At 39.8% G+C, this 19,143-nt stretch overlaps 1 protein-coding gene across 8 annotated transcripts in view; it reads left to right on the forward strand.

The window, feature by feature from the left end:
• Nucleotides 1-19,143, forward strand: part of LOC105032953 (translation factor GUF1 homolog, chloroplastic) — a 178,792-nt gene that overhangs the window by 74,243 nt on the left and 85,406 nt on the right. For all 8 annotated transcript variants that reach the window (XM_010907558.4, XM_073253777.1, XM_029261168.2 and 5 more), the window contains one exon: nt 13,829-13,925. In XM_010907558.4, coding sequence (XP_010905860.1) covers nt 13,829-13,925 — 97 coding nt within the window. The remainder of the gene's footprint in view (nt 1-13,828; nt 13,926-19,143) is intronic.

A 19,143-nucleotide genomic window follows, 5' to 3' on the forward strand; every position in this document is an offset into this window, starting at 1 on the left:
CTGACCACTCACCCACTCCCATGCACACATGGAGAGGGTGATAACATCAGAAATTATCACATAATATGAGATGATTTTGTTTAATGGAGGGAAGCGATAGCTTTGCATTATTTTATCATATATTGGAAAAAAAATGGTGCAATTTGTGGGTGTATCGGGAATATGCTTTGATGATGTTGATGGTGAGGTACCATTTTTTACATATGTTGCAACACATCATGAATGTCATGTCTCTGATCTAAGATCACAAGCTAGGGTTGTGGTAACCACTGCACTCATGGAGAACTTTTTGCAAGAATGTAAGGAATCTCAACATGATATCAGATGCATCGTAGCAAAAATAATTTAAATAACTAAAATCCAAATTTAATTAATTAACAAATCCAATTAACAAATAAAATTTAAAAGTTGTACATTAATTAAACCTTAAATGATAGTCTTATAAAAAGATTATAATAACACTAAATCTAAGCTATGTCGATATTATTGAATCTCGCTTTAGTCTCACTCCTATAGTAATACTTGCATCCACAACTAGGTAACTTAATCTGTAAAGGAAGAAGAGATAATGAATTCGACAGTCCTATAAATAATGAATATCTTAACTAGATAATTTATATCTAATAGCATAAGATTCAATAGTCAAACACAAAGTACCATGAATTGGTGTAAAAATATAATCAATTCCTTTTCAAAACACAAATCTAGTATAACCAATATCTTTCATTTACATGTTCATAAATTCGATTCAAAATAAATCACATTCAATTCGACAGCCTTTAACTATGAGCACACTTATACCCTATTGGTAGGTTAAAAATAAAAAAATAGAATCACACTTACCTTGCAAAGTGGGCTGGATCACCACACATATCTCGCGACATGAGCCAAAATAACATATTTATATCTTGTGATGGGCCCAGAAACATAACAATAAGCTCAATAGACAATAATAATCAGAGTGCCCATGCATAATGTCATACCCCTCATCCGAGATCGTGAGCCAAAGGTTATGGCAATCACCACATATTGATGGAGAACTCTCTTTATAAGAATGCAAAGCATTGCAAACATGATATAACGTATTACAGTGGAAATAATTTAAATAACTAAAATTCAAAATTTAATTAATTAACCAGTTCAATGGATAATCAAATTTAAAAGTCTTACATCAAATAAATATCTACTAAAAATTTAAAAAGAATAATAATAGATCTAAGTCCAACGATATTGATCGTGCCAAATCTCATCTCTAATTTCACTCTCAAGTAATATCCATGTGTGCAATTAGGTATCTAAATCCAAAAATAAAGGAGAGATAGTTAGCTCGATAGCCAGTAAGTAATACCTCAAATAGACTTTTTAGATATTATAAGATATAATATTCAAAAACAAATTCTATGAATGAACATAAGGATATATTTCATGCTAATTTCTGTAAATCAAATACTTTCAAATATTGATATACATATATAATCATAAATCTGATTTAAAACAATCACATAACAATCTTTAACTATGACCACACCTATATCATGTGGCCAGACCAAAATAGAAACAATGAGCTCAATAATAATCAGAGTGCAAACACATAAACCCCATTGGTAAGGTTCGCTTAATACTAATGCATAACTTCCATTGGTAGGGTCCACTGAATACTAATGCATAACCCTCATTGGCAGGGTCCATCGAATACAGTTAAGTTGAAAGCTTAAATCTGATGCATAAATGAAAATACTTTTGTAAGGTAACATATATGTTATAGTTTCAGTTAACATATGCATCTTTTGTAACAAATCAATAAATTATAACTTTCTAAAAATATAGGCAACTTTTCATTCAAAATACAGTTTCATAATTCACACATATATCAATAATTAATTTATCTTCTTTCAAAGTAAAATTATTAAAATGAGATATCTCGAAAAGATGGTTCATTACTTTTCTTTGTAGAAACAATAAACGAATAGATTCAATCAATTCTGAGAGGGCCCTATAGAACTAATTACTCAAAATATATTTTTCTATCAATTTTAAGCCACAATCGATTAAAAATAAAAATCCTAAGTTTTGACACTCTCATAGAGCTGGCAAAGTGGTAGCATCCGACATCCTTGTCGATCCAATCGAGTTGATTTTATCTAATCATGATTAGACTAGGATACAAGTGATTCAACAGAGATCGAGGGTGATCAAATCTAGTAGCATCCGACGAGAATCAAAGTGAAGGCCTATAATATCGTCAAAGGTCAATTTGATCAAGTAGCTTCATCTAATCAGGATCACTTAAAATATAATGACTTAATAGAGATCAATGAGGATCCGATCTTGTGATGCTCTACAAAGGTTTAGATGGTTCAAACATGCTACTCGACTAACAGCATGGTTCCAAGTCCTTTTATCGAGGTCAACTTGGATTCAAAGCAGCAGAGCTTGGGTCCCTTCATGAATTTATTGATCAAGTAAAGAGAGAATGATGGAGAAGAAGAGAGAGAAACTAAGAAGGTGAACCACGTTGACTAGGAGGTAGTGCCCAATGGTTCGAGTCAGTTCGATCAAAGCAACTTCATCTATATAGATAGCTTAATGGCAAATCGAGGATGACCAAAAATTTAGTTGTGTTTGATGAGGGTCAAGCAGGAACCAATACATTGCATGGCCACTACAATGGTTCAAAATCGGTTACTAAAATCAATCGATCAAAGGCGTAGGGAAGAGACCCTCTAGGGTCTACCCAACTTCATACAGAAAGAGAGTAGAGAGGGGAGGAGGCTAGAGAGAGAAAGTAGAGATAGAAAGAAAGTAGAGACAGAGGAGAGAGAGAACTATCCATTTTTTCCTTCTTTCTTTTTCTTTTTCTTTCTTTGTTCATCTTTTCTTTGGGTTCTCTTATCAAAATAGGAACTTGCCCCGCTCTTAGAACAGAGGAAGGAAAGAAGAGGTGCGGTGGTGGCCTAGCTAGTTGTTGTGGGGCTTCACTGCCGGAAGACTAGTGGCAAAGAATAGCGCAGCAAGGTGGCAAATTGGCGGTTGCGCAATGTTCTAAAACATGAAAAATAGGGCGGTATGGTCCTCAGATTCTCACCAAAACCCAGAGGAAGAAGAGCGTCTGGAGTCGTGGTTGTGGGTGGCAATGGTGCTGGCCATGATGGTGCCATATGTGATCTTGCATCTGGTGGTCTAGTAGGTCCTTAGGTTAAAGAAAATAGCCAAAAAATCAAAAAAAAAATAGGGGATAAGAAAATAGAGTGGCCTCTTTTCATGATGAATTCTAACATATCGCCAGCGAAATTCCAACCGGCGGTGGCCTCATAGGGGAGGGAAAGGTCGGAAAAATAAAGTGGATGAGGGAGAAGAGATCATCACCTCATGGCTGGTAAGAGTGGTTGTGGTGATCGAGTGGTGGAGTGCATCTGGGACGAAGAAAACACCGGCGATTTCTGACTTGGGGCTGAGATTTGAGGTGGTTGGCTTCAAAGGAGAGATTGAGGGCTTCCTACAAAGGCCAAAAAGGAGGGATTAAGCCAGAATTCGACTCCAAATCGAAGTTCGAGTTTTCATTGGAGAAGGAAAGAAAAGAACTCCTTCGGGAGTTCTACTTTCCCTCAATCTGCAAGCACTGGCTTATATATATATATTTTTAAAATTTTTGTGCCTGCTTCAAATCCCGTGTAGCATCCTTTTGGATCAAAGGTATTACTTTAAGCTTCTGGGCCAGTCAAACGGACCAGGCTTGATTTATTTGATTTGGGGTATTACACATAACCCCCCAATTGTAAGTTTTAGAACCCTAAGTCTCAACCAAGGATCACTATGGTAGTATCGGGGCTTGTACTGGTTGCCCAACGGCATGGTTCAGTATGCCTCTATGTTGTTCCATGTCGAGGCCATATCGACACAACAGAGAGGGTGGGGGAGAGGGAGAATGGGAGAGAAAAAGAGAAAAGGGGAGGGAGGGAAAGAGAGAAAGAAGGCTGGTAGAGGCTGGTTGAGTATAGTTTGACATGGTAGTGAGGGCGGGGGAGAGGGACAATAGGAGAGAGAAAAGAGAGGGGGGTAGAGGGAGAGGGAGAGGGAGGGAGGGAGAGAGAGATGGAGGGTGGCATATAGCTAGTGGATGTCGATGGAGGGCTGAGGATGGGCGTGTAGGGGCGGAGGAGGGGCTTTACCCTTTGGTTCCCTTGTTTCGTTCGGCACAGGGGTTTTAGACGGGTCATTTTCTTTATTTTGAAAAATTTAAGTCCGCAAACCCATTGCCGACTTAATTTTTTTGAAATTAAAAAGGGTTCCCCCTGCATGACCTTTTTCTGAACGAAACAAGGGGAACCGAAGGGTGGAGCTCCTCCTTTGTCCCTTTATGCCCCTCCTCGACCCTTTGTTGGCCTCGGCCAATTGTCTGTACCCTCCCTCTCTCTTCCTCCCTCCTCTCTCCTCTCTCTTTTTTCCTCTCTTTCCTTATCCCTCTCCATTGGTTCTCGATTTGATTGTTGGAACTGTGCTTGTTCACCTTCAGTATGTTTCGGTACACGCCGAATTGGGTGGTTTAAGATGGTTTTGTCAACCATGGTCTCAACACCCCTATAGAATCCAATCTAATAATTAGAGAATATTATGATAGATTTTAGGACAATGGTGGACTAACATGAATAGGTGGAGGAAGGATAGGGCCAAACAAGTGATGGCATCCGATGGCATGGATCAATTCGATCATGTAATCTAATTGGTCCAATCATAGAGCAAGAATCGCTTTAGGGTACATATATCACCAGAGGGATTCATGATGGCGGAGTCTAGGTGCGTGACTAGGGTCAGGAGGGAAGGAACTCTATGGGGTCTTTTGACCTTAGAGAAGAGGAAGATGAAGGGCAGTGCTCTGGTGGTAGTGATATTGAGAGCTAGCTGGAGGACCAGCGACAAGCAGTGGTGGTGATGGAAGATGATGGCAAGCAGCTGATGGAAATTGATAGATCTCAGCCCAAAAGTTGGGCATTAGAAATGGTTTTGGGGTTGATTTGAGCCATTGGCTCAATCACCGGCAACTGGGACCCTTGCTTGGCCACATAGGCATTGAAGTAGCTCCATCGGTGAGGGAACTCAGAATTGAAATCTTTAAATAGGGAAAAGATCTTTGAAACAAGGGATAATTATCACTCTTTTTTTCTGACAATAATCTGGTCGATGGTACCCTACTAAGATAGGAGTGGAGAGAGAGAGAGTTTGAAAGAAGAGAGAGGCCAGCTTTCTTACCCCTTCTCCGGCATGAATCGGCCATGGTGACAGCGAGCACAGTGATGGGCAAGGTATGCGGAACCGGTACCGGTGGTCGGATCGGCCGGCCGATGGTACGGTTACGAACCGACAAAGGAAAACGGAGCCGAATCGGAGAAGAAAAAGAGAGAGAGAGAAATAGAGAGAGAGGGAGGAAGAAAGAAAAAGAGGGAGGGGGATCTGCCGAAGGGGCCGTCGAAGGGCCTCCGGCGGGTCGTCGTGGCCCGTAGGGGGCGTTTACAGCCCCTGCGGCTCCGTAGCATAAAACAGGGGCGATCTGTCCCTGTTTCCGTGTTCTTTCTTAACAAAAATTTTTTTAAATGAAGCCGGTACTGGGTTTGCTGACATCACTTAAGTGAATCCGGCAAACCCCATGTCGGCTTCATTCAAAAAAATATTTTTTTAAAAAATACAGGAAACAGGGGTGGATCATGCTGCGGAGCCGCGGGAGGCATTTACGCCACCCGACGGCCGCGACGGCCCGTCGGAGGCCCTCAGGCGGCCCCTCCGACGGACCCCCCTTCCTCTTTTTCTTTCTCTTTCTTTTTCTTCCTCTCTTTTCCTCTTTCTCTTTTCTTCCCCGGCACCGGCATGTGCCGTTTTCCATGTCGGAACTGTCTCGGTTCCCCGTCGGGACGATTCGGCACGCCCCGTACTAGACGGGGTTTGGCCCGTTATGGCATTCTTTGGTGATGGGGCACGATGGTGAAAATCTGCAGAAAATAGAGAGAAGAGGAAAGAGATGCTTTGGGTGTGGGCTTGTCAGGGTGGTCGTGTGGGAGGTTTTATAGACGACGGAGCCTAAGTTTCCTAGTCCTCATCGAAGATTTGTGAAGGAGTCTGTCTCCTCCAACTGAGATGGGTTTTCACCCCATTTATAATTGGAAATAGGCCTTTGGGCCATAGGCTGGCCGTGACTACGAAAAAAAAAAATCTCTGTGCCGATCAAGCGGACCCGGCCTAGTTCATTTCTAAGCTATAGAGGGCTGGGTATCACATTGAAACTTGGTCAGCACTTTGTTATCCAATTTATTGACTTTGATGTTGATATTTAATAAGGAAGGAAAAGCCTTTTCTGGTCCTAGCAAACCTTTAATTATAGTAGCTTTGGCAATAAATATGTGCTTTTCTTTTATGTTCTTCAAGCCGTGCAGGTTCCTTTTCAATCCTCCACTTATGTGAACAATAAGTAATGCCAAGTTTGCTTGCTATTTCCATAAGATGCGGCCATTTAGTTGCTGCATTAGTCAGCTCCTCCCACCAAAAGGAAGAAGAGATGGAGATTAAAAAATACTTGCTAATGTATTAGTTAGTATACTCTGGGAAACCTCACAAATAGCCATATCTCATATATCTTGCTCCACTAAAAAGTGGCAGTCTCTAGTTATAACCTGTTTATCTTGAACAATCTGTCATTCTACATCACCACTACACCCTGAAGCAAGGTTCATATTGCTGGTTTTGGTACCCATATCAATACCATTTTGGTAGAATTTTGGTATGGATTGGTTCATAGTATCGATGCACAGTATGCCTCTCTTATGAAGTATCAGTTTGATATTTCTACTGCATGATCCGCTTGATATGGGAAATGTGGTAAAGTGGGCAGTGTGGTATAGTATGGCAAACATCCTATTGCACTGATTGGTGGGGTGCCCATAGCAATCAAGGGAGTCAAAGACCAAGAGGTGAGTTATTTATACAAAGCATTCTTCTTATGCTAGATCCAATCTCCTAGCCCGAGAAAGGAAAAAGGATTTCTTGTTTTTCTTTTTAGGAAGGGAGGATTAGTGAAGAGCCTTAGCTTTATCAAAGCCCCTACCAGCCTACTTAGATTTCTATATGAAACCCAGCAAACCATAACAAGTGATAGTATTTCTATCCTAAAAATATAGTAGTGTTTACTTTCCTAACTCCTAAAGATTATTTCACTATAATTATCTTCCTATGCTTTTGAAGATGAAGTTTTTCACACTCTGAACCCGTTCTTGACCCTAATCAAAAGTTACTTCGCTTACCATATTTTAGATCCTTTAGATTTTGCTTGACAATCCTTGCATCATTTTTTAATAAATTTTTGCTTTCATATTCCCCTTTTTTATCTTCTTTTCTTTAGTGGACTAGATGTACAATGTCTTGGACAAAAACCTAGGTCCATGATTTTATCATGCCTTCTTTTTTTACATTTCTAACTTGCTACCAAATTCAATTATTTTTGTCCAATCCACTGATGCAGCCTGGCTAGGATAGGGCTACATAAATTATTTTAATCCATTGAAATAACTTTCAGGTCTTGTCGGATCTGATTTTATCCTTCATACTATGTACTTGGTGTTGCCCAGAGGGACAACCCAAGAAAGAAGGGGGATGAATTGGGTTTTTCAAAAATTAAACTTACTGTGCATAGATTTTAGAGTATGTAAAGTGTGATGAGGTGATACAAAGTAAGGAAAGCTGAAATAAATAAGCCATAAGAATGCAAAGTAATCTAAAGAGAAGCCACATATAAATACCAAAGATTTATACTAGTTCAGTGCCAAATTTAGCACCTACGTCCACTCTCCAAGCGTCTCCTTGGAAATTTTCACTATAATCTATACAGATTACAGCACGATTGTTTTTCGAGCTCACAATCTAAATGCAGTTGGTTTTTTGGGCTCACCAACCGAAACCTTTCTCAAAAGCTATCTCTAGGCTTTTCTCAATCAAACATAATCCAATTTCAAGCTTGGATTAGCCTTTCCGCAAGTTTCAATCCTAATTGAAACTTGTTTACAATAGAAAATGACAGATACAAATATAAACTTAATAAAAGCTTCTAATAGAGCAAATAAAAGTCGATGAAGCATTTTGGAGAATGTGTTAAGGAAGCTTTTGAATCAATCATAGAGAAACTCTGTATGCTTCAAGGGTTTGATTGCTTTTAGCTCTTTGGAATGCTTTTTGGAACACCCTTGGCTTTTCTCCTTGGTCTACCTTTAAGCACTTCTCTCTTGTTTCTTCTTATTTTAATCAAGTTTGAATGCCTTTAAATAGTCCAAAAAAAGGCAAACTAGGCATTTCTAGCCGTTAGGGACCAAAAAGTAGCCATTTGAATCTATTTGAAAAAAATCTAAAACTTCTGTGGAACTGGCTGTTATTGCAGTTAGTCACAATCGAGTCGAATTAAGGCTAAGTAGGATTGATTTGAGTAATTATGAGTTGGCTCACAATCAAGTATGGATTGATTTGAGAGCTGTTTAACATAAACACTTCTCTGTCTCTCTTGAGAGAGTCAGCTCGTGGTCAACTATGGGTCGACTCCATGTCTGACATTGAAACATCTACGTTCTATCTGACTGAGAGAGTCGGCTCATACTTAAGTAGGGATCAACCCCACATCTGTGCCACTTGAAAAATGCATGCGAGAGTCGACTCTTTTGAACTAGGGGTAACTGTAAATTTCTTTTTCTTGTTTTTTTTATGATGTAGCATTAGCCAATCAACCTCTTTTGGTTCTGAAACTTGTCTATCAACACAAGCTTCCCAAGAATAAAATTAGCCTTCTGAAAACATCTACACAAGAACTTCATCAACTTATTAGTATCAAAATAAGTATCCAAATATTTTGTATTCATCAAAATCAATTCTTGGATCAACAATCTCTCTTTTCTTGATGATGACAAAACTTTGAGTACACACCAATAATGTACTTATATCAAAATAAAGTATGTATTGAGCATATTTGATCATGATAACTTCAGTGATATATCAGAGCAAAGAAAATTATGAAAGTTAAATCAAGGCTTAATGATATACTGATTTTAATGGTGTATTTGTCAAAGTATCGGAGCTAAAGATTTTGAAACATTTGTATCAAGTCATATGTATAAAAAATTATGTCAGAGTTAATGTTTTAAATGTATCAAAATGTATCAAAGCATATTACATTAAATGTATCAAAATGTACCAGTGCTCAAAATGTATCAGAGTGAATCGAAACCATATTAGAGCAAACAAGAATTCATCAACAAGAATTTATCATTGTGTTTAATTTGCTTCAGGATTTCATTCTTCATGATTCCATTTAACTTGTATTTAATTCTCATCTTTCTCATATATTTGCATTTCATTTCTTCCATTCTTTGTTCTATTTTTCATGTGTTCTTACAATTCTCATACATCTCTCTCCTTTTTTGTCATCATTTAAAAAGATAGAGAAAGTACACAAATGACATGAAAGAGAGAAAGATTTCCTTGCATTTCATAGAAATAGAGTTTTACAAATAGGATGAGTGTACTAAGTACAAAAATAAGTCAATACAGTACGCACCAGCGTTTGTCATACTATGCCAAACCGGTCAGTACACTCTGTATCGTACCAGACCGACAGAGAACCAGCATGATTTGGCTGGTAAATTCGGTACATCGATGGTACAGAAGGAAAAAAGAGAAAAAATGAGCAAGAGAGAGGAGGAGAGAGAGGGAGGTGGGAGCCGCTGGAGGCCGACGGTGGCCGACTGCGGTTGTCGGAGGGCTTTCGAGCCCCGTATCGCCCGATGGGGCTTTCAAGAGAGTGAGAAAGAGAGAGAGCGCTCGAGAGGGAAGGGACCTACCGGACGGACGGTGCCTTCGTCGTGAGGTCCCCGATGGCCGGCGAGCTGATGCCGACGGCTTGAGGGCGGTCGAGCGGCTTCTTTTTCGAAACAGACGGTCGTCTGTTTTGATTTTCTTTTTGGTTTTAAACTCATGAAGTCGACAACTGGATTGCCGACTTAAGGGATTTTTTAAGAAAAACAAAAATCATAAAGCCGGCAAACTATTTGCCGGTTTCACTTAAAACTATCTTTTTTAAAAAAACTCGCGAAACAGAGGCGACGCCCCTGTTTCACGCCCGCGGCGCCGTGCACGCGAACTGCGCCCTCCGACGGCCACGACGGCTAGTTGGAGGCCGTCGGCCATTCGGCGGCCCCGCCGGCTCCTTCCCCACCCTCTTTTTCTTTCTTCCTCTCTCTATTTCTCTCTTTTTCTTCTTCCGATTCGGGTCCGCTTGCTTTGTCGGTTCGGTACGGTACGAAACCGTACCGAACAGTACCGTCGGCCGGCCGATACGACCGGCAGTACTGGTTCAGCATATCTTGGTACGCACTTAGCAAATTATATATCATATAACATCAATACATAAAACAGATAGCACAAATAGAAATCCTAAACCTAGTCCTTATTAGAGGCAAGGTTGAGAGTGAGCTCTAGAAGGAGCTTTACTCCGCCTACTCCTAGTCCTATAGATGGGCTGGTAGGGTGAACAAGGAAGCCTACATCAGACCTAAAGAATGACCTAAAGGGTGGTCTAGTGGTGGGCTAAGATGGCTGGGCTGGCTGAGAAGGGTGAGATGGCTGAGCGCGTCGGATCGGCTGGCTCTGAGATGAAGATCTATCGGGTGATGTTTGGCGACCATGTCCTCTAGCGATGGTTGCTGCTGTGGCATTGGGTGCAATATGCTCCAACTATGCTACCAACATCCCCATAGTGGTCAGGAGGGATATGATCTCGGCATGCTAAGATGCTCCTAGCTCGGCAAGGTCGAGAGTGAGCTCTAGAAGGATCTCTACTCCGCCTACTCCTAGTCCTATAGATGGGCCGGTAGGGTGAACAAGGAAGCCTACATCAGACCTAAAGAATGACCTAAAGGGTGGTCTACTGGTGGGCTAAGATGGTTGGGCTGGCTGAGAAGGGTGAGATGGCTGAGCGCGTCGGATCGGCTGGCTCTGAGATGATCTATCGGGTGATGTTTGGCGACCATGTCCTCTAGCGATGGTTGCTGCTGCGGTATTGGGTGCAATATGCTCCAACTATCAAGGTTTCCTGTACCGGTATCGGTGGCTGGATCGGCCGGTCGGCGGTACGATACGGCACGCCTCTGTTCCGTTCTGAACCGAGGCAAACCGACGAAGGAAATCAGGAAAGAAAAAGAGAGAAAGAGAGAGAAATAGAGAGAGAGAGGGAGGAAGGAAGAAAAAGAAGGGGATCCGCCGGAGGCCCTCCGACGGACAGCCGTGGCCGTCGGGCAGCGGAACGGCCTCCCGCGGCTCCGCGCGGGGAACAGGGGCGATCCGCCCCTGTTTCTCGATTTTTTTTTAAAAAAATTTTTTCAAAATGAAGTCGGCAAGTGGTTTGCCGACTTAATTAAGTGAAGTCGGCAAACCACTTGCCGACTTCATTTTGAAAAGACTTTAAAAAAAAAATCCGAGAAACAGGGGCGATCCGCCCCTGTTCCCCGCGTGGAGCCGCGGGAGGCCGTTCCACCGCCCGACGGCCACGGCTGCCCGTCGGAGGGCCTCCGACGGCCCCTCCGGCGGATCCCCTTCCTTCTTTTTCTTTCTTTCTCCCTCTCTCTCTATTTCTCTCTCTTCCTCTCTTTTTCTTCCTGATAACGGCATGTACCGTTTTGCATGCCGGAATCGTCTCGGTTCCCCATCGGATCGGTTCGGCACGCCCCGTACCGGGCGGTTCGGCTCGGTATGGCAAACCCTGCCAACTATGCTACCAACATCCCCATAGTGGTCAGGAGGGATATGATCTCGGCATGCTAAGATGCTCCTAGCTCTCTGACTTCTGACTATACTTGAGCCACTCGAGCTTCAATCCTCTCCCTGAGGCGAGCAACCTCTTAAGCCAATGCTGATAAGTTAATATGATCCTTGGGTTGGTCTCACTGCTCGAGAGCATTAATCCTATCTAACAGTCTAGCCACCTCGCTCTGTAGACTTCGCATCCCTATCTGAATCAAAAAAAGTGATCTACTGAGACTGCCATGCCATGAATGGCTCTAGCTCTGTCCTCAGTCCATCCCAAATCAGATCTTCTAGTCTTCCCATCTGATCATCATCCAGTCGAGTGGAGACTAATGGTGCTGGTGCAGGTGGTGTAGAGGGTGCTGCTGCTGCTACTGCGGTGGGGGTCTGCGGTTTTGTTGCTGCTAGAGGGTACTCTGGCTCAGACTTCAGCTGTACTCTGCTCGGTCTAGCCTCTTCTCTCTAATGCTCCTGTCCTGCATTCCTCTTAATTCATCTCCCGTCCAACTTGTGATGGCCCATCTAATGCAGCGACCGCTTATTATGTGTCAGAGTGCATCAAGGATCTTGCAATCTCCCACTTGATAGATACTCAAAACTCTCAAAATACCAAGATAAGAGCCATGCCATAGGGTAGGCAGGCCTTCTCTCTCCCTATCGCCTCCCTCATATAAGTGAACATCATTGCAGGCAGGTTGAGTGGGATCCCCTGAATGACGTGGACTGTGATAATCAAATCTCTCTCTCAAACAAAGTCAAAGAGTCCAGTCTTCGGGAACAAAATCCTTTCGATAATGTGGAGTAGCCTTATTTTCATAGGCAAATGACTGACGTACAACTTTAAAAAGATCAATTAGACTTAAAATCAATCAAAAATAACAAAAAATTAAGTAGGTTTCTTGAAACCCTAAAAAAATAAAAAAAAAATATGGCATGCTAGTTTGGAATCGACATGCCATGGCGTACCATGTCGGTATGGTACCAAACTGGTGTGGTACTGAACCGGTGGCTGACTGATATGGGTATCGGTTTGGCCTAATAAGGTATGCTGTACTGATCAGTACTATTCCGTACTAGGCATATTGTACCATATTGGTATGCAGTCTCGTGTTGTACTAACACTCGGTATGCCTTGCTGTCTTGTATCGTACCACGTACTGACATTGTAACAGAATGGTATCATATCTGATTTGGTACCATAGATATGTATATATGTTTGATTTTATATCTATATGCGTAAATGTATGAAGTAGATACATATATTTGCTGGTGTGTCCTGGCTATATATTATCTACTTTTCAAGGTTTGCCCTATTGTGTAGTATGATATACCATATTCATGTTTATTAGTTAACATGGGGTTTTTGATAGAGTTAATTTATGCAACTAGTCTAGCCAACACTTAGCAATGTTTAATCATTGACATATTCTCAGCTTATTATGATTTTGCTTATCTCAAAATCATAGTGTCTGAAAATCTACTTAGGGATGCATTGTAAAATTTTATTATGGTATCATGTAATTACTTGAGAATTTTGCTTGTATTTTTAATATAATTTTTAGAAGAAAGAGTCCACATAATAAAAAAGACAAATACAGACAGTTACTGGAATTCTCAAGCCTCATTTGGACTGCATGCTGATAGGTGCAAATCAAATTAACAATATTTCTTTGGTACTAGCCTACCATTAAAGTAGAAATGACACTACATTACGTAACCGCAACCAAAATTCATATATAGAATTTCATGCATGCATGCTTACATTTGCATGTATGATGAATCTATACTTATCTACATACATCTCTGCACCTCTAACTATGGCATATGTTTGTCTATCATGTTAACACTTTATTCATGACCATAGAGTTCATTTTTTCATTGGTGTTACATAGGATTTATATTACCATTTTTTGATGTTGTGATAATATGAAAACGTCAAATCTTTCATTCATTCTCTTTGACAATATCTTGATGATTAACTCTAATACATCTTTTTGAATTGTAGCTACTATGATCCATACAGAGGTGTAATTGTTTATTTTCGGGTTGTTGATGGAACTATAAAGAAAGGTGATAAGATATATTTCATGGCTAGTGGGAAGGTAGAATTTCCCAATATCTTCTATCTTTTTATTTCATATTCAAATTAGCAAATGATGAAGTCAAATGATATGGATAAATAATTGCAAAATTTCTCCTAGCAAAGTATTTTGTATAGCTTGAACTGAAATTTTATTGTTGCTTGCTTGTAAAGAAAACAAAATTCAACAAGTGACATTTTCGTTTTTTGTACTTAATTGAATGGTAAGAAAAATGTAATGCAAAGGTATCTAGAAATGTCTGGGAATAAATTTATGTTTCTTGCTCTTGTTTGAAAGAGGTTATGATTTTGGAATACTATTATCATATTATGTTATTGTTATCTACAGTGAAACACCAATTAGGAAGAAGTTGATAGTCATAAATTACCTAGAAAAATAGGTAAAAGAAATTTGCATCGGCAATTTAATAACTGGTCCATTCTCATCCTAGGCAAAGTCTATCTTGTTGTGATGGGAATGAGTAGAAAGAAAGAAGCTTTAGCTTATGTTGTAAAGATATCAACTGTCATTCCAAAGACTCATATCACTATATTTATTCCGAAATGTTCGGGAATAGATATGTATGGAATAGATAAATTCTATCCAAATAAGTAAAAAACTATAACAAATAATGAAGAAAGTAATAGATTTAGATCCTAATCATAATCATATTAACTTTTCTGTACTATTTGAGATCGGCCTTTTGGATCCTTTTTCATCAAGTGTTCCTCTCTTGGACCATCTCTGATGTTATTCCATATTTCTTTATCCTTCCTAACAACCTCCATCCATGTTAGTTTAGGCCTTCTTCTTCTTTTACTTACACCCTTCAACATAAAGTACTTCTCCTTATAAGAGCCTCCTCATATCTTCACTGTGCATGTCCATGGTCCATACCATCTCAGTGGATTTTACATCAGCTTGTCACTAATTTTTGTAACTGTTACACTTTCTCTAATATATTCATTTTTTAATTTATCGTTCCCAGTTCTAGTATATATTCATCTTAACATTTGTGTATTTGTCATACTTAATTTATTTTTGTGTTATTTCTTTATTGCCCATACAACATAGCATGCCTTACCGCTGTTCCATAAAATTTGCCCTCAAGTCTCGAGGATATGGGCCTATCACATAATATTCCGGAGGCAGCTCTCCGTTTTATCCATCCAGCTCTAATTCTATTATGTGTATCTTCATTTATCTCCCTATTGTTTTGTATAACATATCTTAAGTAATGAAATTGGTCATTCGGTCCATCAATCTTCATTGATAGTATATGTTCTTTTCCATTCCCATAAGATTTGCATAAAATAATTGATTTAGATAATAAGCAAAAAAGAATATAAAATTAACCAAATTTCATTAACCATTTGTAAAAAGTTGTGGACTTAATTGTTTTCTTACTACTAATCACAGTCTCTCCCTAGCTTTTAGTCAAATTTCTAAAAATTGTTTGGCTGTTGTAAACTAGCAGAATGGGACCATGTAGTATTTATCCTATTTTGGAATATTGCTACATGCATTTTTTTTTAAATGTTTAGGTAATTGATTTTGTTCAGGAGTTATGATATTGAGGATTATTGAAGGGTCTTTGAAAAGTCATAATGTAATGAGTTATTAATGAATCATGTTTAGTGGTTAAAGGATTATGAAGTGCTGCAATTGGGGGAGCTGGAAATTCATCATAGAATCTGTTTCTAGATTTCTCATTTATGTTTAGTTGAATATTCATTGTAGATATCACTTTTGTTTAATAAAAAAAGGGATGCATAAGTTACAAAAGCAATTACATCCTATGCCTCACTCCTTACTCTTCTTTCTGGTCTCCTATTGCTTCTTTCATTCTCTTATTCCAATTGGTATTTTTTTACTAACTCTTATCATCTTGTCCTACCTTTCTCCTTTTCTGTTATTTCTTTCTCCCTACATGTTCTTTTCTTTTTCTGCTTTTCGTATCCATTTATTTTTATTTCAAGAGTCCACTGCAGTAGCTAAAAGCTCATGATTGATGGATCATGGAGAAGAGATGTCGGGTAGCTCGAGAGTCATCTTCCATGAGTTGTATACAATGCAAAGAATGGGTCTAGTTCTTTTATAAATTTTATATTCCTATATCTTTTTCTTATTTCCTCCTCTTTTTTCTCCTTTCTCCTTTTGCCTTTTAACTTTATTCTCTCTCTCTCTCTCTCTTCCCCCCCCTCTCTCCCCTTCCCTCTCTTCCCCTCTCGTTTCTAATTCTTCTCTTGTTTACCTTTTTTTCTAGCAACATATTGTCATAGTTCTTCACTTCCTTTTTGTTTGCTATTTCTTTTGTTGCTTCTTTACCCCCTTTGCTTTTATTTTTATTTTTCTTGATTAGGATCATCCCTCTTTCTTCATCATCATCTTCTTCTGTTCTTCCAATTCTCTTATTTCTGTGTTAATGGAGTCTGCATTCATTTATTTCATTGCATCTAGGATTGACAAATCTGTCTCAAATTTTTTTTTTTCATTTTATCTTGTTATTACATCCATCTTTCCTTCTTTGCGAGTTATATGACTTTGTTAATAGAGAAATAGAAAGGAGAAAGGAAAGAAAGCATGGAGACAAATAGCCTAAATTGGATGGCATCACTATATCATACCATTTTGATGCTAAACCGACACTAGTGAGGTTGCTTAAATGCTGAAACCCTGTTTATTGGTATGTATTAGTGCGTATCAAGGATATCAAGGTCATACAGATTTGGAGCTATAGTTTTTCATTTTTTTTTTCTTGAAGTTGTCAATTTTGATACATATTGTTGGTATTGGTACTATACTGCTCCAATGGGAAAACAATACCGGGTTAGAATCCAGAGAGAGTTCTCGTCCTTGTCGCCATGCAATAGTTAGTAGGTGATCCAACACTAGGAAAAGATGTAGCAGATTCATATACTGACCTAAGGGCTATAGAACTATCTCTGGCAAGCATTATAGCATTTAAAATCTTTCAAGAAAATATTAGCTTTTGCAACTATGAAAAGAGAAGGGAACTCCATTTCAAGACCTTGGTGCTTTCAAGCACCTTTTGTTGTGTTTTAATGATTTAAAATAGGAGAAAGGTGATAGAAATTTGCTTAGTAAAGAAGATCAAGAAAAGAGATTGTTACACCTTCGACCTAAAATTGCAAGCTAGGGGATGCGGCAACAGCCATATAGTCGTAAGGAACACTGCGCACAAGCATGCAAGATATCTCATCATGATATCATAAAGCAAACAGTAGAATAAATAATCAATAAATAAATCCATCATAAAATAAGTAAAATCCAAACTTTAATGTCTCACAAAATCCAAAAATATTTAAAAGATCTTACATCAAACTTCACTAAAATTCCTAATCTAAAATAAAGAAATCGAAGATCTGCTTCTAATCACCCTCTCGAACATATTCCCATGTCAACTTAGTTCTCAAAATCGATAAAAGCAGTAAGATATGAAATAATGAGATAGACGCCCAGTAAGCAATGAACACTTCAACTAGATTATCGGACAATAAATTACATAATCACTTATAGAAAATAAGTATATATAATTCAGCAGTTCAATTCAAATTCCAAGATGCAGCACAATCAAAATATTCTGCATGTCAAATTCAATCTTTTTTAAAATTCAAATTTCTTTCATAAATCTAATTTTTTTCAAAACATCAAATTCATCTCGTTAGCCATGAGCTGTGACTATCTTTTTCTTATGGCAGGATCATGATACTGCGTATCATCTTGCAGTAAAGTTCTTTGGGACTGTGTATTTGTTTGTGGTATGTCTTGTATCTTCTAGCGGCATGAACTCTTAAGGACCAATCAAATTCCAAGCCGAGATAAGCTTCTGAAAGGTCAGCAATTGTTCTCCGAGCCGAGATAAGCTCGCTTTGAATATCATCGATAGCTGACCTCTCCATATCCATCGTCCGATAAAGTATCTTCGACCGAATGAAGATCACCTTGAAGCTGGCTAATCTGCTCTTTATCTTTATCGCTAACTTGATGCAATACTACAGCTCCAATATTTCATCTTGGGCCCTGTGCAATCGTTTGTTGAAAAGAACTTTTGACACCCCTATTCTCCAGTTAGCGTCTCTAGTAGACTTCACGAATCTATTGCGCTCTTCAGTCAGCCTGTACTTTTTGGAGTATTTCCTGTTCGTCTGCTTCAAGCGCTTCCTCAAATGTTTTATCTCTATCGAAGCTTCCTCGTTGCTCTTCTTCAACCTCTAGAGTTTCTCTCTAGCGTCTGCAGCATCATGCTGAGCCCGGTATAAATCTTCTTCAAGATTCTCAATTCGAACCCTTAAAGATGTTATGATCCAGGTGGTGTGCCCAAGGCCCAGGGGACCAAGGCTAAGGCCAAGGTCCATCATTCATGAGGGCTTCATGGAGGCTCTAGGGCTAGTTGGGCCCTCGGTTGAAAGGCTGTGGGCCTTTCGGGTTCTTGAGGTCTAGGTCATGTGGGCCTCAAGGGACCAACTCTTTATGGGTCAGGTCTGGGCCCAGGATAGGTGAGATTAGGTCGAGTCATGGGTGTACATGGGCTTGGGTTAACCTAATCTCCCATAGAGTTGGTCAAGGGAGTTTTGGGTTTGGGTCACTTGACCCGGTGTTTATATATACATGTACTGTGTATAGGTTGGATTAAGCCAAGAAAATAGACAACTCTTTCTCCCAAGTCTCTCTCTCTCTTCTCCCTCTCTCTCCAGCAATCTTCCACGCACCAGGAGCAAGAAACCCCATAAAAGGAAAGAAAGGAAGGGAGGCGCTAGCCCCTTCCCCCATTGCAACCGCCAGCCATTTCTTCTCTCCCCTCTCTTGCAGGCGTCCAAACACCAGGTCCAGGACTTGGAATCTCTTGAGAAGAGGTTGGTACAAGTCCCTCTCAGATCTGGAGTTGATCTGAGGTCGTTTGAGGCGCGGGTGAGATCTCCATCAACAGATCTACAAAAAGGCTGCAGCAGGATAGATCTGCGAGGTCTGTCTCCATCTATCTTCTTCCCCATCTAGAACGCCCCGATTCAAGATCTACGAATTGGAGGACCTCGGTCCAGGTCTGATCTGGTTGGGTACCAGATCTTGGATTTTTTTGAGATGGTTTCAAAGGCGTTCTTCATCTGGAACGAAAGACTGACGAAGAAGACAGCAACCAGGCTGATTTCGTCAAGGGCCTTGGATCGTGTCCAGAGGTCTCCAGATCTATTCGTTGCTGGTTCCGCTGCACCAAAGG

This window comes from Elaeis guineensis, chromosome 3, assembly GCF_000442705.2.
Source record: "Elaeis guineensis isolate ETL-2024a chromosome 3, EG11, whole genome shotgun sequence".
NCBI lineage: Eukaryota > Viridiplantae > Streptophyta > Magnoliopsida > Arecales > Arecaceae > Elaeis > Elaeis guineensis.